This window comes from Vicia villosa, unplaced genomic scaffold, assembly GCF_029867415.1.
Source record: "Vicia villosa cultivar HV-30 ecotype Madison, WI unplaced genomic scaffold, Vvil1.0 ctg.000084F_1_1_3, whole genome shotgun sequence".
NCBI lineage: Eukaryota > Viridiplantae > Streptophyta > Magnoliopsida > Fabales > Fabaceae > Vicia > Vicia villosa.
The window spans coordinates 353,699-376,928 of record NW_026705007.1 but is presented as its reverse complement, the minus strand read 5'-3'; the positions used below and the strand labels follow the sequence as shown (position 1 = coordinate 376,928).

General features: G+C 32.1%; 2 protein-coding genes across 2 annotated transcripts; both read right to left on the bottom strand.

The window, feature by feature from the left end:
- Window positions 1-6,439: 6,439 nt before the first annotated feature.
- On the bottom strand, window positions 6,440-7,602 carry LOC131623870 (uncharacterized). Its single transcript, XM_058894867.1, has 6 exons — window positions 7,585-7,602; window positions 7,303-7,395; window positions 7,066-7,209; window positions 6,820-6,927; window positions 6,657-6,708; window positions 6,440-6,471 (listed from the first exon to the last, which is right to left on the bottom strand). Exons 1-6 carry the CDS (start codon window positions 7,600-7,602, stop codon window positions 6,440-6,442), a joined length of 447 nt encoding a protein of 148 aa, XP_058750850.1.
- A 5,405-nt stretch (window positions 7,603-13,007) lies between these two features.
- LOC131623846 (zinc finger CCCH domain-containing protein 25-like) lies at window positions 13,008-15,612 on the bottom strand. Its single transcript, XM_058894848.1, has 9 exons — window positions 15,381-15,612; window positions 15,137-15,235; window positions 14,414-14,997; window positions 14,249-14,306; window positions 14,050-14,103; window positions 13,779-13,847; window positions 13,601-13,666; window positions 13,407-13,475; window positions 13,008-13,291 (listed from the first exon to the last, which is right to left on the bottom strand). Exons 1-9 carry the CDS (start codon window positions 15,489-15,491, stop codon window positions 13,211-13,213), a joined length of 1,191 nt encoding a protein of 396 aa, XP_058750831.1. The 5' UTR covers window positions 15,492-15,612; the 3' UTR covers window positions 13,008-13,210.
- Window positions 15,613-23,230: the final 7,618 nt, after the last annotated feature.

The following is a 23,230-nucleotide window of genomic DNA, read 5'->3' as shown; positions in this document are numbered from 1 at the left end:
CAGTAGTCAATAGTACACGACTGTTAAATATATTTGGATCTCAACCCTAAAAGCTAACTCAAAGGGTGAAGTTGCCCTCGAAATGTGAGACTTCAAACAAACTCCAACATCACAACTACCAACTTCAAAACCCACTCTCACGCCTAGCGTGGGTCTGAGTCAAATGCGCACACTGTAGTCCTTAACCCGACTTTGATAATATGTTAAATATGCTTAAATCTCAACCCTAAAAGCTAGCTCAAAGGATGAGGTTATCCTCACATATTTATACACCCAACATCCCTGAAACTTAAGCAATGTGGGACTTCAAACAAACTCCAACATCACAACTACCAACTTCAACAACGATTGTCTCATCTGAACTCTCTCAATTCATTGTCATTTTCCTAATACTACCAATGAACTTCGATCTAGACTCCTCCTGAATTTGAAACTCCTATCACTATCACTCAAACACTCTCCCAAGTGTTTGTACAATTATATAAATATATGGAGTGATATACCACAGTTGCAAACAAATACTATATTCTTCTAATGTATGAAAGTTATCCACATAATAGAGTATTAATAATAAAAAACAAAAGACTTAATAAAAATTATCAAACGGCAAGTTTCAATCTACAAGGTCCAAGTCTTCACATGAGGTAGAACCTCTCCTAAAATGGAAACAACCGCATAAAAGTCCAGTAGAGTTTTGGCATGAAAATGTCTGGTTTCCAAAATGGCGTACGAAGAATCAATCTTCATAAAAATCAATTTTGAATCTTGAGTAAATAATATCTAATTAAATCTTAATTTGACATGAATAAGAATTCCAATATCATCAGCAAATGATTCAGAATAAAATATTTTCCGAAGAGAAACAAATCTTGTTGGAGCAAAATTCAATCAATTAAGAAATTTGTATCCAGAAAGCAATCTGAGACAGAACGTCTTGCGTTAAGTCATAACATCTTTCTTAACATGTTCCCTACAACAAATTTCCAATCAATTGTAATAACAAACTTCTACTTTGACTATTTTTTAGACAAATCAACAACGTGCAAGATGTTATGCACATTCTTACAAACAATATCAGATATAAGGATCTCATCAACTTCAAAGATCAACATAATAGTTACAAAGAAAGCTTTTTAGGTAGCTAACGTCAGTTCACAACAGAGCATAAAAAATAACACACATACATGCAATTAGATTCATCATTAAAGATCATATTAGGTACCAAAAACCACGTAGCATAAAATTAGTATAAAAAATGTGCTTATTCTCCCCCTATTTGTCTCAAAAGCGACAAATGGGGGAGATAGCTGACAGGCCCCCACTGACATACAAAACCAAAGAACAGAATCAACCACACATGGGCATAAAAGTAGTATAGAAATGTGTTTATTATCCCTCTATTTGTCTCAAAATCGACAAATGGAGGAGATAGCTGACAGACCCCCACTGACATACAAAAACAAAGAACTTTATCATCAAAAACTGTATTAGACTTGTCAATATTTGGAAAAACGGGAAGAACAATGTTAGGGACATATTTCCCAGCAAAAATCTTATAACTAAAACTTAATAAACTAGGAGAAGTACATACTTCATCTTCAACAAAAACATTAGAAATTTTTATGGCATAAAAGTTTACATGCTTAACAAATTGCATATTCACCAAAATCAAAAGCTGCTCTAGTCCCAATTTGATACAACAAACTAGAAAGTATAAGAGTAATACATGAACCATGGTTTGAGGGTTACCAGTTGGCAACACCAATCTTTTAAAGAATATCATATTTGATGATGAAGTTTGAAGCATTAAGAAAACCTTAATAAGGTCAATCATCATGAATGTTTCCTGTTATTTATTAAGCAATGGTCTTCAAGGGTGGTTCACGGTCAACATTAATGATTTTTCCTCACCCCATATAGTCATTAATGATTGAAGATGAGAAATCAAAATAGTGTCTTCGAACATGCACCTTTTTAAAGTCATTATTATCGGCATCATTTAATTCTTTGGGAAGGTTCACAATAAACTCCATGATCAGCTATGAATAGAAAGGACCAATGTTGATCACAGACTTCAGGACATGTGCATCGCTGAGCAGTTTCGTTATTTTGGTACACTTCTTAGCATCTTCACATAGTTCTCTTTTGGGGGATATTCGTTTGTGGAGCACATATTTCCATTTGAGAACACTTCTTAGAGTGAAAGGAGATGTTTTCCAATGGGATAGTAGGTACATTATGATTGAGTTTCTATCCATCCACCTCCATTTTTATTTATTTTTTTGCAGCAGGTTCCTCCAAGATGTCAAATGGGATGTCACAACATTGTCTTCGACAATCTACTTTTTCGAGCGCACAGAGGTCTTCTTCATTTTAACCATCACATTTTTTTAGGAGTGGTGTTTTCTTGACTAAAAACTTATTCTTTATCTATGCATATTTCTTCTTCTTCTCAATCACAGCTACATGAATATTTTTTGGAACTTATTTTCTTCTTGTTTGACACAACCGCCTTTTTGGTTGTGGTGGATTTATACTTTTAGTTTTGGGTTTTAAGAATGGATACATTCTCCATATGGGTTTCATGCAGTGGTTTTATTAAACTTGTTTCATGACTAAGGAGATTTTATAAGATATTTTTAGTTGGTGGGTTGTCACAAGCATTTAGGGTTTCTATGGTTTGTTTTACGTTATTAAACTCTTCGTTTTTAGTTTTCTTGTCTCAATATTAAGGTTCGAAACTACAAGAACATTTTTGGAAGATCGTATATCAGACAGTTTAGGTGATTTAGATATTTTGCCTTGGTCTTTGTTGGGGTGAACAACTTTGAGAGGAACAACTTTCAATGGAACATCGGTTGGGTAGCTTTGGCTTTAGCTTGAGGACAAATAGACTTTCTAGTGTCTTTGTTCTCCTTTATTATTGAGACAGTCGTTGGTCAGGTGTCTGTTTGGTGAGACATTATAAGTGGAATACGATCATCCACCTTCTTCGAATTCTTTCTCTTGAATTCATTATGTTGTTAGAAAGGAGAAGGATATTTGGTCGGACCGTTATCCTTTTTTCAAATCACAACATCTTTGCGTACTCCGTGAATGTTGGTGATGGCATCATCTTCTTTAGATATTTCCTTAAGTTTCTTAAATATTTTCTTATCTTTTCAATTGTGTTGGTTTCTTGCTTGGTATCCACCATGATTGTAGGAAAAATGATACGAAAGTGAAAAAGAGACTCTGGAAAAAAAAGGGCAGTTTGGGAGAGGTGTGAAGCGCGAAAGTGAAATGTCTATATGTCTTTTGAATTTTTAATATGTGATTTTTTTGTCTCTGCATTGGGCTGAACAAAATACGTAACAAAAGTCTTGGAATGCGCAGGCTGGTTGGACAATAATACGATCCAATAACTTTTCAGCCACCTAATAATTAATTGCTATAACTCCATTACACACAGTCCTAATGAAGCCTTGAGTTTTCAAACTGAATGACATATAGGGCTTTTGTAAATATGTCCTCTAGTTGTTTTTTAGTGGTAACATGATCAAGAGAAATTATTTTTTCTCTGCAAGCTACCTGATGAGAATGTGTCAAATGTCAATGTGCTTGGTACAACTATGTTGGAGTGAATTTTTTTGAGATTTTGATAGCACTCATGTTGTCATCGTATAATGTCATAACTTCTTGGGTCACATTGTACTCTTTTAACATTTGCTTCATCCATTGAGTGCAACTACTTCCTGCACCAATGTATTCAGCTTCTGAGTGGATAAGGAGACACGGTTTTTCTTTTTTTGCTAAAATAGGATATGATGTTGTTTCCTAGGAAGAAATATTCACTAAAAGTGATTTTTCAATCCTCTGCATTACCCCCCTATCAACATCACAATAACCAACTAGAAAAGAGTTGGTATCAAAGGAGTACATATGGAAATAGTTAGATGTTCCACTTATGTACTCGATGATTCTCTTGACTTGTGTGAGATGACTCATTTTAGGATTGAATTGATACCGAACAGATACGACAACCGAGAAAGTGATGTTAATACGACTAGAAGTGATATATAAGAGACCACCTACTCAAAATTTTTCACTTTATTTCTGGAATATTTGCTATGGAATACAAATATACCATCTTTCATTTGCTTAACTTGAAAGTCAAGAAAGTAAGTAAGTTCACCAACCAAACTCATTTTGAAATCAGATTGCCATTGTCCAATCTCAGCGAACCATTGTCCTAGCCAATCTCTCGCTTCCACCGCTAGGGTCTTTAGTTCACCCTCATCTTTCCTCTAGTAGGAATAAGTTTTCTCAAAGTGAGGTTACTTTTATTTCGTCCTTGCTCTAATAGTTTGATTTCCAACACAAGTTGTCCCTTTCGTTTCATATTTTCCTCTCTTAAACCTGGGTATACTTGCATAGAGTTTCCTACTTCTAATGAAGATGTTATATAATCTTGTTGTCAACACCCTTTCCTCTTATACATTGTTGAACCTAACAAAATCGTATATCTTCCCTCTCTTATCCCTCTTCGGTAGAATCACCACTTCTTCAATCTCCTTATAATCCTTAAAAATGGAGTACATCTCTTTTGCACCAAAGTCACTAGAAATTTTGGTGAAGAAGTATGTGGTGACATTCTTGAACTCCTCTGCTTTTCCCTCGTACTTTATGTGCGTTTCATTTGTTGTTTACATTTCTTCTAACCTTCCTTGTCTTATTATCGTCTGTCACTCCATAATTGTTATAAATTTTGTTGTTGTTGATGAGATGAATGAATGTTGATGAAAATGTAGAACAAATGATGATCAATGAAAACAACAACAATAGTAGTACTAATATTGGTTGTGGTTCCGCTTTAGTCCTTACAAAAATGGGTTTGGTGTTGGAACATGTCGCTTCATGTTGATTTTTTCTTTTCAACAACTTTCAAATAAGATTGTCTTGGCCAGTTCATACAGAGCTTTATTCTGCCTTTAAACGGGACTCCCTCTTGTGAACGGTGAAATTGATCCTCGTGGATTAGTCGGTCGCAAAGTTGATTTCTAAAATTTCAAAAAAAAAATGTTGAAAACACTAGATAGTATAAAATATGATAAGATATAAAAAAACAAAAAACTTTATAATATCATAAGAGTTGACATGATTTTCATCAATATATATTATAAATGTATGTTTTCCTATAAAGTTTTTGTAAATTATAGTCCAAATAATAAATAGATACTTAAACTAATACAAGAGTTATTATTAAAAATTCTAATAAATATATAAAATACAAAAAATGTAAATTAAAAGGTAAAATATATTTATAGTTCTTATGTGTAATATTAGAGTCAAATTTAATATATTCTTTAAACTTATTCATTAAAAAAATTATAATCAAAATTATCATTTTTTTTATTAAAAATATTTAAATATGTATTTTATTATAATATGCCCGATGCAAAGATAATTAACCTAATTTAAAATTAAATAATATGCAAATGACTGAACTAATTATATCACGCAATCAATAAAAGATTCCACACCAAAAAAAAAAAGTAATTAATACAATCAAGTTTCCTAAACTTTTTTGTTGTAGGTTCTACAAGTACCATAAATTTTAAGTTTCATTAGGAAGAATATAAATTTATCAAATGAAATTTCTTTTTTCAGTCATAGCAAAGGGGTGGAAATAGATCACGCCGATAACAAAGACTTATAGGCTAGCCTATATAGATTCAAGTTAGGCCACACATTATTTTCAAATAGAAAAGGTCTAGGCTTCTTTATAAATTTATTTAATTAAAAAGGCTATTTCTTAGGCCCTAAAAAAAGTTTTTTAAGCCTATCAGACCGGCCTATTTAAATAAATATGAATATTTTTTTATAATAATTAATTAAGTTATGTTTTGTACTTTGAATTAAAATACATAAATAAAACTTAGTTATCTTGAAGAACTTGTGAAAATAAGATGAAAACACCAGATGAACATTATTTTCATAAGTTCTCTTAAATAAATAGTCTCCTAAAACTTATGCTAATAGGTAAGTTAAAATAAGTTAGTATATTTAAATATTATTTTAATTGCTTATTTATATATGTCTAAAACAAATAGGCTTTTAGGTAGGCTAAAAGACTAACTAGACTTTTGAAAAGGCGACCTAAAAAATAAGTCTACGACAAACTATAGGCCAAACTTAGACTTTGGTTTTTTTGACAGGTCAGACTTAAACTTGGCGAGACCCAGCATATTTCCATCCATTCATAACATCAATTCAATCACCTTGAGTCGCACTAAATATGATAATCACATAACAAGAGTTTTTCAGATGAATATAGAAAATAGAAATTCAAAAACATGCACATACAACCTTTAATACTAAACGTAGATGGAAAAACTTCAACATGAAATGTAACATAATTGCCGATAGTTTTTGACAATGGAATTCTGTCACATGATCATTAACCAAGACTCTCCTCTTCAACTTGACCATCTACACACAAAAAAAAATTGTTCTCAGTATTGTTTCAAAGAGTTATCTAAATGGAGATATATCAATTGAAAAAAAATCAAAGACGCATTTTGGTTTCAATTCAATTTTCAATAATCAGAAAATCAAAGAATCAAACATTAAGTAAACCTATATGGATCTAAGAAAATTCATGAAGTCTAACTAACCTCCAAGATCAATAGCCTGGTTTGCTAGAGAATCAGCTGTACTGTTATAGCTCTTTAAACATAAAAAAGAAACATATTATAAGGAGTTGTAATCTTAAATCAAAGAGATAAAAATTTAGCCAAAACTGAATGTAAATATAGACCAAAATGCTAAATAAAATACCTCAGGAATGTGTCGCATGCGGAATGATTGAAACCTACCCTTCAACTCCAAAGCCTCATCACGTAGCATCTTTATATCCGCATCACTGATTGTCCATAAACCCTGGAACTGTTGTTTACAAAAGAAAATTGTATAAAAATTGAAAATATCTAACCAATTAGGAAGAATATGAAACTAAATGAATCCAAAGGAGACTTTCTTTCTGGTTGCTGTTGTTGTAGAAACTGTGCCATACTTAGAACATACCTGATTGATAACAAGTCGTCCGTCTCCTTCCGCAATGACGTTCTTAAACCCTTTCTTTATGGCTTGTTTCATTCCTAAAATTAATGCGCGAAACTCAGCAGCATTATTTGTTTGATATCCTAGTCCTTCCCGGAATCGATAAACCTAGCAAGAAAATAAACATGAGAGTCAGCTATACATCTTGTAACTAAAAAGTATAACATGATATTCTATTGAATTGTTGCATAAATTCGATACCACATTCCCATCTTTAGCAAACAGTATAGCTCCTGCACCAGCTGGTCCAGGATTTCCATCGGATGAACCGTCGAATCGAAGGGTATAAGAAGGCTGCAAATAAGATATAAAACTTTAGAATCAAAATCAACATGATCATTAAAATCAAAATCAAAATCAAAAGCTACTTTACGTATGTGTTCAACCTAGTTATCATTGCATTTTTATAGTAATGAAAATGTTAATGTATAACATGCATTGCATTTTTCAGAGCGTAGGAAGAAGAAGATGAATCAAACTCACCTGATTTTCACTGCTCATGATTTCTCTCACTGATTTTCACTTTCTTGAACTCTAATGTTAGAAAAAGTCATCTTACTATTTATATACTGATCAAATTTATTTAAAAATAAAATAAAAAATGGGCTACGGGTTGTTATAACAAATTGTAAGAAGATTTCAGTGTTTCAATAAATAAATAATTAGTATTTGCTTTAGTTTTAATTTTAAGTTTTAAAAGAGAATAGAGACTAAGATTCTAGAATAAAGGTTTGTTACATATTTACTACTGTGCATAAAAAACTCTTGAGTAACAACTATGATATAAAGTAAAACTAATTAGGTTAACTCTAGTTTGTACATCGTAAAATTAACCACAGTAATCATACTAAATTAATTATCATGCTTAATTATATCAAAAAGTATATATATTATAATTCTTATTATAATAATATTATTTATTATAAGTTAGCTAGTAAATTTTGGCAGTGTGTTATTTATTTTACACGGAAATAGGGTAGTGGGAAAATTTTGGCCGTAAATGAATGCTATTTACATGGAAACGTACCAATGAATTAGGGATTAATTTTTTTAGATTTTAACGGGTATTTTTTATTATTTAATTATTATTTTTATTATAAAAAGCAATTAAGTAGGAAGTGGGATGACATGTCTGAATGAATACTCCAATGTTACTTTGACTATTGTTATTCAATGTGTCGTTTTTAGTCCCTATAAATATGCGATCCTGTAATTTTAGTCCCTTTAAAAATTTTCTTCAATGAATGATCCTCACAAACTTTTATGTTCTCAACATTGGTCCCTCCCGTTAGTTTCCACTAACGGAGGCTGACGTGGCACGCCACGTGAAAGACAGCTTGGCAAAAATTTACAAACGTTTGAAATTGCGGGGGTTAAACCTCCTCTAAACTAACAAAAACAAAACAAAAATATTGGTTCTGAACTTTTCTCAAATACCTTCCAAACAAGTTTGACATATCGTTTCAACAACTCAAAAACAGGGGCAGAAACACTGATTTTATTTTCTTTCATTTACTACTCCATTCGAGATAAAGCAAAACTATATATGGAACCACTTTATCATCCATTCCCTGTTAATATTTTCACTTCAATTTAAGACCTGCAAAGCAGCTTCCTCAACAAAGGGTTTCACAATGACATTTCCTTGCCTGAAGCTGGCACATGCGATTTTGATGTATGTGTTTTTTCTTGCCAGCTGTTTGTATTATCAGTTATGGTATATGCTTTCAAAGACTTTGGATGAGGCTACTGCATGGGAATCTACTATACAAACAATTAATAAAAGATTGACCAATTTGACAATTATATCCTTAGTTAAAAATTTCTTTACAAACAAAAAAGGGCAATTCAGTAACTAACAAAATCACATATCACTTTTTCAACCTTTCAATAACCAAACGCCAATTGTCAGCCTCTCATTGGTCCAATTTTTTAACTTTTCAATAACCAACTTTTTCTCCCCAACACACTTCTTCTCTCTCTTACTTAAATTTTCAAATTTCTTTCACATTTCATTTTCCCACACTTTTTTACTTTCATTTTAATTTTTTTTTCATTTAATCACAAAAATTATTAATAATCTATTTTTTTTAACTTTAATAAAATTAAATATTTATTTATCTTACGGGTCACTATCAATTTAATATTTAATTTATTTTTAATCGATCATTACACACTTTCTCTTTCTTAATTAAAATTTCAAATTTCTCTCAAATTTTCTTACTTTCATTTTAATTTTTTTCTCTATTTATATATCAACTCTAAAAAATAATTTATTTTTTAATAAAAATAAAATTAAAAATATTGTAATATCACGAGTCACTATCAACATAATACTTATTTTATTTTAATCAATCATTGTTTTTATTAGAAAGATAATATCCTTATTTTTAAATTCATATGATTATTGTTCATTTTACATTTGTATTTAAATATATTTTATATCGGATCAAATAAATTTTTTATTTCACGGGTCATTATCAACAAAGTATCTATTTTATTTTAATCAACAATTAATATAAATTGAGAGATAATTTTTATTTTTAAATGTTAAAATTTCATTTTTTTTATCTTCATCTTCCAGATTCTTTTTTTATATAATTATTTAATATAATTAAATTTATATTATATTTTTCATTTGTATTTAAATCATTTATTAAAAATTTATATGTATCTAATTAATTTCATACAATATTAAATAAATTTACCCGTGCGGAAGCACGGGTATCTTACTAGTTTGCAAATGAAAACAAGATTGACATGGTTGTTATTAACCCAAGAATGGTTGTTGGACCTCTCTTACAACCAGAGGTTAATGAAAGTATTCAACCAATTCTAGACATGATAAATGGTAATTTTTATTTAGGAGTATTTCCAACTTATTGATAATTGTTTTGTGAACGCCCATATTCACGCATATTGTTTGTCTGAGAGAATGGTACACTGTTAAGAACTTGCTAAGATTTTACATGATTTGTACCCAACATTACAAATTTCAGACAAGTAAGTTCAATCATAAAGATACAAATTGAGGAACAATCTTGTCTCTTTTTTCCGTGCTCTGGATTTAAATGGTTTTTTTTTTCCTTTTTTTGTTTTTTACTAACATGCAGTTTATAATTTTATCAGGTGTGAGGATGATGAGCCATACATGCCATTGCATCAGTTTTCCAAGGAAAAGATTAACAATTTGAGAATTGAGTTTATTTAGAAGTCATTCTCAATGTTCAATCAATGTTCACAACATCAATCAATGTTCACTGCATATACATGTTGTTGTGCACTGCTAAAATTAAAACAAAAAAACTAACACATGGAATGGTATGTTGGATCAGAAGTTTGGTTATAGTGGGATAAGAAGGTTTGCAATTTGGGATTAGCTTGCAAAAAAACCTTTTTGTTTTGTTTGGTCTTTTCCACTGCTGGATAAGTAAAGGTTTTATTGATTGTGACGACAGTTAGTTAAAGGAACTCATCATTACCATCATTTTTATTTGGAATATGGATTATGGGGTAGTTTTAAGGGCATACATTTTTTTTGGACTAGAGGATTTTGAAGTCTTGATGTTGACTCTGATTCAGTAATGGTTATTCAAGTGCTTCAAAAAGGTTGTGCTCTATGTCATGTAGATTCTATGAAGAGGCGCTTTAGAGGAGGTTAAAAACCCCCGTAATTTCAAAAGTTTTTAGATTTTTGCAAAGCTGTCTTCCACGTGGCGTGTCACGTCAGCCTCCGTTAGTGGAAACTAACGGGAGGGACCAATGTTGGAGACGGAAAAGTTTGTGAGGACCATTCATTGAAGAAAAATTTTAAAGGGACTAAAATTGCAGGGTCGCATATTTACAGGGAAATAGGGTAGTGGGAAAATTTTGGCCGTAAATGAATGCTATTTACATGGAAACGTACCAATGAATTAGGGATTAATTTTTTTAGGTTTTAACGGGTATTTTTTATTATTTAATTATTATTTTTATTATAAAAAGCAATTAAGTAGAAAGTGGGATGACATGTCTGAATGAATACTCCAATGTTACTATGACTATTGTTATTCAATGTGTTTCAACCAATAAAAAAATAATGATAAATAAAATATTGAAAAATGAGTGTTGTCCTATAAAAACAATGTCTAATATAATATAATTTTATTATAATATTTTTTATTGGTCGTAATCAAACATGTAGTGTTATTCTACAAATAACTTAAAATTATATTTCACTTAATTTTCTGTTACAAATTTATCAAACTTTTATAGGGGAAATACTTATAATATTCTAATCGGGCTAGAAAATATTAATGAAAAAAATATTGAAATCTAGATAATTTAGACATGCATCCTCAACCATGACCGTCCCGTTTTAGACACGCATCATCAACCATACGTGTCCCGCCCCGTCTTATTTTTTACAGACTCAACCTTACTCAACCATGTTCGTCCCGTTTTAGACGCGTATCCTCAACCATGCTTGTTCCGCTCCGTCCTATTTTTTACAGACTTTTACGAGACAAATCTAAATAGGACGGATATGCCCGTTTGCTAGGGGTGGAAATAGGCTAGGCTAGGCTAGGCTTTAGAAGGCCTGAGCCTGGCCTACGATAAACTTTAAAGGCCTAAGCCTGGCCTAAGGCCTATCATAGGCTCAGTTTTTTGGCTTGGCCTGGCCTTTTTAAAAGCCTGGCCTGGCCTGAAAGCCTATTTAAAAAGCTTGTATCTCATTAAAGTTTTCAATTAATCTATATAACTTAAGAAGTCTTGTATGTCGGCATATATGTACATATATAAATGAACCTATTTAGCATTTGTTATATATATATATATATATATATATATATATATATATATATATATATATATATATATATATATATATATATATATATATATATATATATATATATATATATATATGGTAGCCTATTTAGTTTTTTTTAATATATATGCATACATGAACCAACTTATTTAACATATCTCTAATATATATGAAAATATAGGCCGGCCTATAGGGCTTCATAGGCTTTTTTAATAGCCTAAGCCTGGCCTATTTAATAAAATAGGCTTTTAAAAAAGCCTAAGCCTGGCCTCTTTATTAAATAGGCCTGGCCTGGCCTAGGCCTATGTAGGCTGGGCCGTAGGCCCCTGTAGGCCGGCCTGGCCTATTCCCACCCCTACCGTTTGCCACCCCAACTATACTTATATTTAAAAGAAAAAATGACTTCTTTCCCTATGATTGAGAAAGGCATTCCGAAGTTTGTTTGATTAAAGCTCTAATTTTATAATATTAAGTAAAATTAAGTTAAGATCCAGTAATAGTTTACTATACCAACCCCATTCAGCCTTTAATGGAAATCTAATAGTACTCGCCGTTTCATTTTCGAAAAATGTATTTAATCCAACAATAAACCTAATTTAACTGTTGTGTACATCTGAAAACAATCTCAAAAATAACTATCCGAAAATACAAATATAAAAATTTAATTCTTAGAAGATTTTCATTAACAGAAAAATTGGTACAGAACTTGATAAAATTATTTTCGTAACTTTATCCTTACATAATTTTGAATAAATTAATTTTATAAAATTACTTTTTAAAATTACTCACTTAAAAAGTAGTTTATATTTGAATATATTTACGTAAAAATAAATTGAACATTAAATTTTAATATAAAATCACATTTATATTTGTTACAGATTTTGTTATTATCAATTTTAAAAGCAAAATCAATTTTACTCCAAAATAGAAAAAAACTAAAATCAATTATTCACCTCCACAATCATTTATAGCTACTCGAATTTGTGGAGCCAAACATATATGATTTCATGGTGAGAGAAGCAGTATCCGTGGATCTACAAAATTCAAACGGGGTTCGACAATAAAAATGGCGTTTGGCTACGATAAAAATAAGTAATTTCAACCCGAAACATATCTGATTTTACTGTTGGTACAAAATTTCTTCGAACAGATTAGCATGAATTGCAAAAGTAACCAATGAAATTTCTAATCATACATGAAGCCAATGGACATAGTAAAACCATTTTAGCAATTAAGGAGACAACAAATGGTACAAAAACTGTTTCATATTTGTCCATATATTTGGTAATATGGTGACAACTATTTACCATCAAGACTTCCATTTGTAAGTTGTCCAAGACCATCACCATCACTCTCAAACATTACCGAATCAACTAGAGCCTGCAAAGCTCATAAAATTTATTCGGCATATGTTACAAGCACAAGATAATCAAGTCCATCTGGGACAGAACAATGAAGATAAACAAAGTGAAGCTACATATCTTTAGACACAAACCTGGAATTCTTTTTCACTGGTTTTAAGTCTCTCTGTGGAATCTTGCACTTGAAGATAACACTCATGCAGCTGAAAATCATTTGCCATAGCCCAATGTTAGCAATAAATAACATTGATAAACGGACGGGTTTTAAAACTTTGAATTGGGATTCCAGCCAGTCATCTAATGTATGATTATGAAAACTAGATATCACCTTGGTCAACTGCATCTGGCGATATAGAGATTGTTTCTTTGCAGAAATCACCGCATCCTCTAGTTTCTGCAGTAAATATTTTCTAGATCAGAAATATATAACAAATTGTATTCAAAGGACATTAAAAGTTTAGTAATCAAGCTCAAAACCCGATGCTTGGATATAAGAGAGAAGGTACCTTAGAGTGTTTTTGCAACTCCGTAACATTAACTCTTCTTTCTTCCACTCTCTCTTCCAGCTTAGAAACCTGACAAAAAACTCCACTTTTCAGCACCCCCAACACATAACAGGGGAGAAAAACAACATAAAGAGGCTAGAGGGTTTGTTGGAATCGGATGACTATTATTGTGTGATATGTCCTAACAGCCTTAATTATTGTACGAGAAGTCCTAACAGCCTTAGTATACACATACATGCTCGTTAAATTTAGTTCTGAAAAGACCACAAACCTCCTTTTTTAGTTTATCAAGTTCTTGCATTGACTGCTCTAACTCATCTTCTGCCTGAAGATCACATAAACAAGAACGAACATAATAAAATGTTCCACAATCAGTCTCATTTTATTCTATGACAATGATTTATCTGAAAAAGAAATTTGTGAATGCTCACATTAAAGAAACTCATAAATGATCACAATCATTGCATTACCTCATCATTGTGGTCATCAGTAGAATCTGATGGACTATTTTCATTTGTCACATTCAAACTGCAGGAAAAAACCGGCAAAACAAATATGTGTGCAGAATAAGTCAGCCAAAGAGAAATAATTGTAAATCAACCAATGTCAAGGAAAACAGAAAGAGGAGATCTTACTCTATGTTTCTCCTTGGCGGCTCTCTTTTAGGTTCATCAAAACTTTTATCAGGATCACTAACCCTATCCATCTTTCTCTCGATATCCACATCCAAGTTATGCTCTCTATCCACATCTCCACCATGTACCCTGCTGTTTTCTTGCTGATTCTCAGCCCTATCATCATCACGATTCCAATCATCATCCAACATGCTTTCTCTACCTTGATCATCATAATCTTGCACATGTTCAACTCTCCTATCCCTACCCCTCTCATGGTCTCGGGACCTATCACGATCCCGAGACCTATCACGGTCTCGAGACCTATCACCATGTCGACTCCAATCACCGCCTCTACTCCTGTATCCATCTTTCTCATTACCATGATCATAATTTTGCTCTCGAATATGATCTCTGCCACTGCCACGATCATAATCTTGGTCTCGAATCTCTCTATCTCGACCACGATCCCAATCACCATTCCTTTCATCATTATGATGATAATAACGTTCTCTTTCTCTCCCAAAATTTGACCTACCACCGCCGCCACCACCACCACCGCGAGACTTGACCCCATTAACTTTGACCACACGCCCACTAATACTCTGATTCATAAAAACAGTGTTAAAAACCTAACATTCTTAAGTCTTAACCTAAGTTAAGTTAACCATAACAGTGATTAACAAATATTAACATGAATAAACTACATACTATGAAAACACGAAAAGAACATAAACTACATACTCTTCCATTCATGTCGTTGATGGCATCAATTGCTGACCTAGGGGTTGTGAAAGTAACAAAACAGTAGCATTTGCCTACTGTACGTTGGTCATTGATAATCTGAAATTGAAACCAAAAATTAAAAATTAGCGATAAAACTGAAAACCCAATGAATTCAATAGATTATTAGAGAAAGAACAGAAAGAATTAAGAAAGTGTTTGTTAAAACCCTAAAAATGAAAGGAATATGGAAAAGTGAAAAAACCTTGACATCAAGGATAGCGCCATACAAATTGAAGACAGTGCGAATTGTATCTTCGTTGGCGTCGTAGGGAAGACCTCCAACGTATATGGAGCTATCATCGTCCAGCGTCATTTTTTCTGTGAAGGAATCGACCTTACTTCACTTCAACTTTTCTGCTTCAAACTTTGAACTTCACTTCTTTAACTTGCTCTTCGTTTTTTTTACCTCCAATCCATATTACCTCACCTCATTTTTTAGGGGGTCAATGTTTCATTTACTTTATCTTGAAAACTTATTGGGCATTTGGGCCTCCTTTTCTTTTTTGGGAGGTAAGAAATCTACTTCGAACCCCGACTTGTATTTATAGGAAAACTTTATCTCATACCTCTATTTATTCTCCACTCTTATAATTTTTTTAATATTTTTATTTTCATTTTAACATATTAATTAATTTATCATTTTATTTTAACCATTCCCTTAATATTTTTGAAATTTGAAGGATTTTGCACTCTCACATATGTTTATGGGAGTAATTGGGTACTTTGTTACTTTATCGAAGAACTTGTTGATATGTTTCCCAGTTTGTATTTTTAGTTCTTGGAGAACTAGTTCATATTTACTTCGGTTTGTAACTTGTACCAGATAACTTGGTATAATGTTATCCGATGAATTTCATTTGATGTATCAGATTACTTACCATAAAGTAATTCAATAGTTTTTTAAAAAAATAAATAAATTTTTTATGTTGCAGATATGGAAATACATTACAGCTATGCGATAAAAATCATATATGTGTAGATATCACTGATGCATTCTTAACTACACAAAGATTCGATACAAGAGAAGATGTGATAAGATGGATTAAGGATGTTGAAATCAAAAAATAAAGTAATTGTTATCATCACTCGTTCAGATATCGAAACAGACAAGAGAAAAAATAACAAAATAATACGTTATTGTGATAAAGGTGAAAAATACAAGGAAATAGATAGTGGAACACAAAGTGCCACTAAGAAATGAAGTTGTCAACTCATTATTAGATCAACACCATTGAAAGAAGATTCTAGATGGAAGATTGATGTAAATGTGGACTTCATAACCACAGTTTACCTGATAGATTATAAGGGAATTCGTTTGTTGGTCGACTAAGCGCATATGAGCAATAACATGTTCAACCTAGACACATATTCTTTTCCTTGTAAGAGTGAGACTTGGATAATGTCACTTGGATCACGCAAATATATAAACATAAGAGTAAGTTACAAAAAGAGACAAGAGGTCTTAAAAATGAGATACAACATTTGTTTAAGCTGGTAGATAATGCAAACTATGTTTACTATAGTGGATGAAGAGATGAGTTTGATGTTATGAAAGATATTTTTTGGGCCCACCCATATTCAATCAAGTTGTTGAATATTTTTTCTATTGTGTTGGTTATGGACAACAAGTACAAGACAAACATATATAGACAATCGATATGTTTGAAATAGTTGGCATGACGTCAACCGAGTTGACATCTGCTGTTGTATTGACCTATTTGGAATCTAAGAAGACGGGGAATTTTTGTTGGTTGCTTGATAAGTTGAAACAATTGTTTGTTAAGGAATAGTTTTGTTCGCAAGTGATTTTGACTGATAATGATCTTGCTTGTATGAAAGCAATTGAAGTTGTGTTTCCAAGGACGATTAATTTGCTTTGTTTATTTCACATCAACAAAAAATGTTAGTTCAAAATGCAAGAAATATGTTGTGAATAACATGCAAAGGTGAAAGGCATATTATGGATGGAAGTTGTATGGGCTAGTGATGAGATTGAGTATCATAAATTGTTGCAATAACTTGAGCATGCATGTTTTGATTATAGTGAATTTATTGATTATATGAAAGACACATGATTGACTCCTCATATGGATAAAAATTTTGGAGCATGAAGCAATCGAGTGTTACATTTGGGGAAAGTCAGGACTAATAGGTATGTACCATTAGTATGTATAGTTTATATTCTTTTGATCTGCTAGTCTGATTTTTTTTTTGGGTTGAGTTTTCTCATTGGAAATTAATCACATGTGCAAATGTTAGGAGGCTATGAATAATAACTTAAAGTTAAAATTAGACAACATTAGAGCTTCTTTCAGAAAAATTATGAAGTTGAGCATGCACGCACTAGCCCATTTTATGGTAATCAGCATGGATCAGTCAGTATCTAGAGCTACTTTAAGACACATTGATGAAAAGTTATTAAGGGTTGATTATGTGGGAACCAACAATAAAATATGTGGGTGTACTCTTAGAACATCTTATAGGTTGCCCTGTGCCTCTGAGTTAGGAAGATACACGCTTGGTGATATTGGAGGAAACTAAGCATGGAAGTTGACTTGGAGGTAGATACAGATGATGGCTTAGAGGTGGATATGAGTAGTGAAATATAAGCATTTTGGAGAAGTTACATATCACTAGATATTGTTTAGAAAAGAGCATTAAAAAGTAGGTTTGTGAAATTGCTTACCCCATTACGACTTCAATGTGCCCAATACCTAAAAAATTAAAAGGCAAAGGAGAAGTGAAGGAGAAAATGAAGAAAATAATGAGACCATGTTCAGAGCTATCTCAATCATCTCAACTTCTAAGAAGCAATCTCAATCTTCTAAGAGGCAATCTTCAAAAAAGAAACCAACTTTAAAGAATCAATTCATTCATCAATTTCCTAATCATATTAGGCCATTTATTGCATTACTTTATTTTCTATGAAGATTTCACATTTACCAATTGTCTCTATTTATTGCATTGGTTTCGTAAAGATATGTATCATCAAATAGATGTTTCATTCTATTATTCTTGAATGGACGGCATATAATATCAGTAGGTGTCAGCTCTTCCAATACATGTCTCAATCCATCCACCTTCAGTTCTCCTTACTTATACGTCCATCTCATAGCTCGCGGAAATCCACAACCAATAGTTGCAATCTAATTCTCTCCTTTTTTTTAATAGTTGGAAATACTCGGGAATCCAACATTTTTACAAGATTAATACTATCAATAAAATAATAATAATAATAATAATAAATAAAAAAATAAAAATTAATACTTGTAGAAGGGTAGCATATCCGCCGAGCTGCTTGCAAGTAAACATGGAAGCATGTCCTTAATATATATATATATATATATATATATATATATATATATATATATATATATATATATATATATATATATATATATATATATATATATAGTGTGTGTGACCAGTGTAGCTGCTCCCTAACTATATTACCTATATCCAACCAAGACACTAAATATTAGTTAGTAAATACATTGCCACGGGAAGAGTAAAAGTCCTGTAGACAAAAATGGTGCAACCTACCAGCATCATCATATAGGCTCTGGTAGCACATTCTCATCTAGAAATAGCTCGATGATGTGTAAATAAGGTGTACATCCATTAAAGATTATCATAAGAACACGTCCAAGCACATACCAGCTTTTTTGCCTCCTCAAATGGCATTCCTAACATATTAGCAGCAAGACCAACAACATCTTCTTCAGTTACACCTGATGGAAGGTCCCATAACTCACCCCTTGATCGGAAGATGAAGCAAACAAGAAAAATCATCTAGTGTAATGATCATCCCACCAAATGGATTATGAAATGACGATGTCTCTAGATGCCATCTCTCTGTAAATTTTGATACTAAGATTTGGTCTATCCTCAAGAAATTGGTTCTCTATAGTGAATATAGACCACAGTCACTCAACCACCTTCTTATGTCACATGGGAGATGTCGTGGAACCCATCCTATAAGCTTTTTCCCATGTGCAGCAACCTTGAGTTCTTTCTTCGGGACTTTCTCTTGAAAATAGTTTGAAGTATATATTATAAAACATAAATTGAACTTATAAATTATTTGAAATAAAGTGTGTGTCATTTACTTACCTTGTCGTATCATAAAGTGTGTGATCATCATAGACAAGAATGAAGCATGTGTCATGATTAGGCATCTGCAATGGTTCATTCTAGAGGTTGTTTTTATGTATGATATCATCATGGAATATTTAGGGTTATGATACCCTTCATTGAGTTTCAATGTGAGGTGGTTATTAGGGATTTTAATGTAGAGTCCCCTAGTTTCATTCAAATTGTTGGGAATTTATTATATTCTTTGAGCTTTTTTCCAAGGCCTTGGTGTAGAGGGCCTTTTGTAGGTGTCTTTTTCTTGTTTTATTGTTGAAAAAGGATGGATAAGAGGTAGTGTGTTTTATTGAGTGGTCAAACTAAATGAGGCTTCGTTCATCCCCTATAATCTTCATTAAAGGACTTTAAGACCAAGTTCATCCCGATGAGAGGCGGGGGGGTGCTCTAAGGTCCTTTATGATTTTTTTGTAGCCTTAATTTTCCTTTAGATTGCTTTGTGAATTTTATTTGTTCAATATTAGTCAATCCCTCGTCGAGGAGAGTTTCACACTATTTAGTCCATTTGTTGCGAGGAGTTTGGTGTGGATTAACTCCTTTTCTAGAGATTTCGTCGTGTAGACAAAAATAGATAAATCCAAGTTGAGGATAGTTTTGAAATACTCGGTCTCTTTACTAGGAGGAGTTTGACGTGGATCAACTATTTTTCAAGAGAGGTGTGTACAATTTTAGTCAATCCCTTGTGTGAGAGGATTTTATAGGACTAAATCTCATTCTTGGAAATAGTTTGATATGGATCAAATTTCTTTTTAATAGATTCCAACATGTATATGATCATATTGAATCCTTATTGGGGAAAGTTTTGTAAGACTTGAGCCCTTTGATGGGAGGTGTTTTACGTGGACCAACTCTTTTTCAAAGATGTACGACGTGTAGACAATCACATTTGATCCCTCTTGGAGAGAGTTTGCAAGACTTAGTCGCTTTATTGAGAGGAGCTTTATATGGATCAAATTAGTTTCTAGAGAGTCGTAATCGGACCCTTTTAGGAGAGTTTTGCAAAAATATGTTCCTTTTTTAGGAAGAGTTTAACTTGGATCAACTCTTTTTTCAAGATATTCTAACATGTAGGTAATCATAGTCGATCCCTCATTGGGGAGAGTTTTGCAATACTTAGTTCCTACGTTTTTTTGTCAAGTATGTAAGTACATAGTGAACCTAAGATGGGGGTGAATTAGGTACTTTAAATTTTTTCAGATTTATGGTTAAGTGGTGAAAGCAATAAAGTGTAGAAGGAGCAGAACACATGAATTTATACTAGTTCCCCTCACAATTCGAGAGTACTGAAGATGAGAAAATACACAAGAAGGGGGTTGAATTGTATGTGGTGAGTTCTTTTTGCTTCTTAAAATAGCGTCAGAAACTGATTTCAGAGTTGATAGCAACGAAAAGATATAAAGTGAAGAAGCAATAAATAAACATACACACATAGTTAGTTATCCTGGTTCCTCCCACAAACTGAGAGTAGTCCAGTCCCCTTGTCCAATAAGAGATGTTTCACTATAATCAAAAATTGATTACAAACTACTCAAGCAACCTAGCCTGAGACTTCCTTTGCTCAATCAACCTAGAAAGAGACTTCTACTCAAGCAACCTATCCTGAGACTTCCTTTGCTCATTCAACCTAGAAAGAGACTTCTGCTCAAGCAACCTAGCAATAGACTTCCTTTGCTCAAGCAACCTAGCAAGATACTTCCACTAAACTTCTAAACAAACAGTTTAGATGAAAAGACAACAAGATGCACTTGATATACAATCAGAGGCGCGTAAAGAATGCAACACAATCAAAGACTTAACACTTGAGATTTCTAAAATATACAAAGATAAGAAATCTCAAAACTATGTGTAATACAACAAAAATATAAACGAAAGTTCAATGTTGTTTTTGTTTTTCGTTCCTTGTTATTATTCATGTTAATCTTGGTATCTTCTTTCAAATATTCAACTTCTTATATAGAGGCAACAAAAGAGTTGTTAGAAGATGACTTGCACAGGTGTCTTTGCTGAGAAACACTTCCAAGAGAGAGACGTTGGAAATTGATATTGTTAAGATTTTCATCTTTTGTGTAAAGACTTTGTCCACTACATCTTTCACCATACTAGGTATCTACCAATATGTTGGACCAAATGTAAGATGTCATGTCAACTTTTCTTGAGCCTTGTCCTACATAAACTCTAGTTGACTTTCTACCAAAATTTGGATTGACAAGATAGTTTTTCTTTAGAGATAGAGTATAGACCAAAGGATGAGTACCATTAATCCAGGTCTTCAGAATTTGAGTTGTCACCATATGTAAAGATACTGAGTCGGAGTCACCAGATTTTGACCCTTCATAATCTAAGACTTTATCTTCTCTTTATAAGATATTTAACAAGGTCAGAACCAAGTTAATTATAAGCTTATGATCCTGCACACTTAAACAAAAGTTAGTGTACTCAATTGTTCTTTAAGTACTTTGTTATCACCAAAACCCAAGGGATATGAACAATTTTGTTCCAACAAGTACGTCCAGTCCCTTACCACATGTAAGCGATTTTATTATAGTCAGAACTTTGTACAATCCTATACACAAGCTTCTAACTAAATCAACAAGGCCAACTACCTTGTAATTTTACCACACAGAAAAAGAAAACAATCATTTCTTTTTTCCATTCTCTTGTTTCCAACAATTCTGGACAACGAGGTATTTACAAGTATCTGGTTTTTGATATAAGAAAGTTTGAAGTAGTAGGATATATAATAAATCATATCGTGTATAATTTCTCCTATTTCAATCAATATGATATATAACAATATATTTCTAAGTGCTCAAGAACCTTTATTTTATATATGAAAATAATGAATAAAAGATGCAGTAAGAAACAGTGAAATACTCAGGAAGAAATTTTTGAAAGAGGTGAATTTGATCTGATAAAACACTTCTTATTTATATGGCCATTCACACCCTTTTGAATCAAGATAGACCTATTGAAAATTTATTAGAAGGTGTGAAATTGCTTGAAAAAGATATAATGAAGGGGTCTTGAAAAATTTCCATTGAATTTCAATTCAAACTTGAATGGAATGATTAATCCATTGAAGCTTCGAAAATTTCCAAATATAAACTATTGATTGAAACTCTCATGCAATCTATTGTCATGTTTGAATTTTTCTTTGCTTTGCTACTGTAATTGATTATCTCATGAAATGAAAATATTTGAAATTTTTTGAAGCAAAATGACATACTTAAGGATTGAACTCAAGGCACTTAAGTATTTTGATATGCACACACAACCATTAGGGTAATTCTTTGTTTTAAATCGTTTGAGCCCTTAAAGGGTATATAATGATGAGATAGCATATTTTACCATATTTGCTTGATCATCCATAACTTAATCATTTGAGAAGTTTCTTCATTCTTTATCACTTGATCATGTGTTCACCATTTTAATTTTGATTGTCTTCATCAAAACATCTCCATTGAAGGCATGAACTTATATTCTCCCTCTTTTGGATGATGACAAACCAATGTATGATTGTTGTGCTTGCTCGACAAGAATTTGAAAATTGAAAAATTCCCCCTAAGTTGGATAACTCCCCCTTACTATATGCATCTTTCAAAGGTTGAATTTTTACAAGTTATTATGAACCTAGAAAGATAAAACAAGCAATATATATACACATTTCTCCCCTTTTTTGACATGATTAAAAAGAATGGAAAGATGGACAAAATAATATAAAAATTAAGAATAGACATGCATAACAATTTTAAAAAGATAACAATAATCGTTGTCCTACCCTTTCAATTGTATCTGGCTTAGACTTATGCATCTCATAGTCTCATGTACATACCTCCCATTAGGTCAATAACATAACTCATACATTCATTAATCAAATAACTTTGTATTGGATTAAAGATCTTG

Bases quoted from the DNA above. Each gene is read 5' to 3' on its own strand.
- LOC131623870 (XM_058894867.1), bottom strand. The intron at 6,709-6,819 runs GTATTTTATTTA...TTATGTTTAAAG, and splicing joins GCATGCGACACATTCCTGAG to AGCTATAACAGTACAGCTGA. The intron at 6,472-6,656 runs GTTAGTTAGACT...TTTTGTGTGTAG, and splicing joins CCAGGCTATTGATCTTGGAG to ATGGTCAAGTTGAAGAGGAG.
- LOC131623846 (XM_058894848.1), bottom strand. From the start codon at position 15,491: ATGACGCTGGACGATGATAGCTCCATATACGTTGGAGGTCTTCCCTAC. The intron at 14,998-15,136 runs GTATGTAGTTTA...TTTATGAATCAG, and splicing joins TCAACGACATGAATGGAAGA to AGTATTAGTGGGCGTGTGGT. The intron at 14,307-14,413 runs GTAAGATCTCCT...TTTTTCCTGCAG, and splicing joins CCGCCAAGGAGAAACATAGA to TTTGAATGTGACAAATGAAA.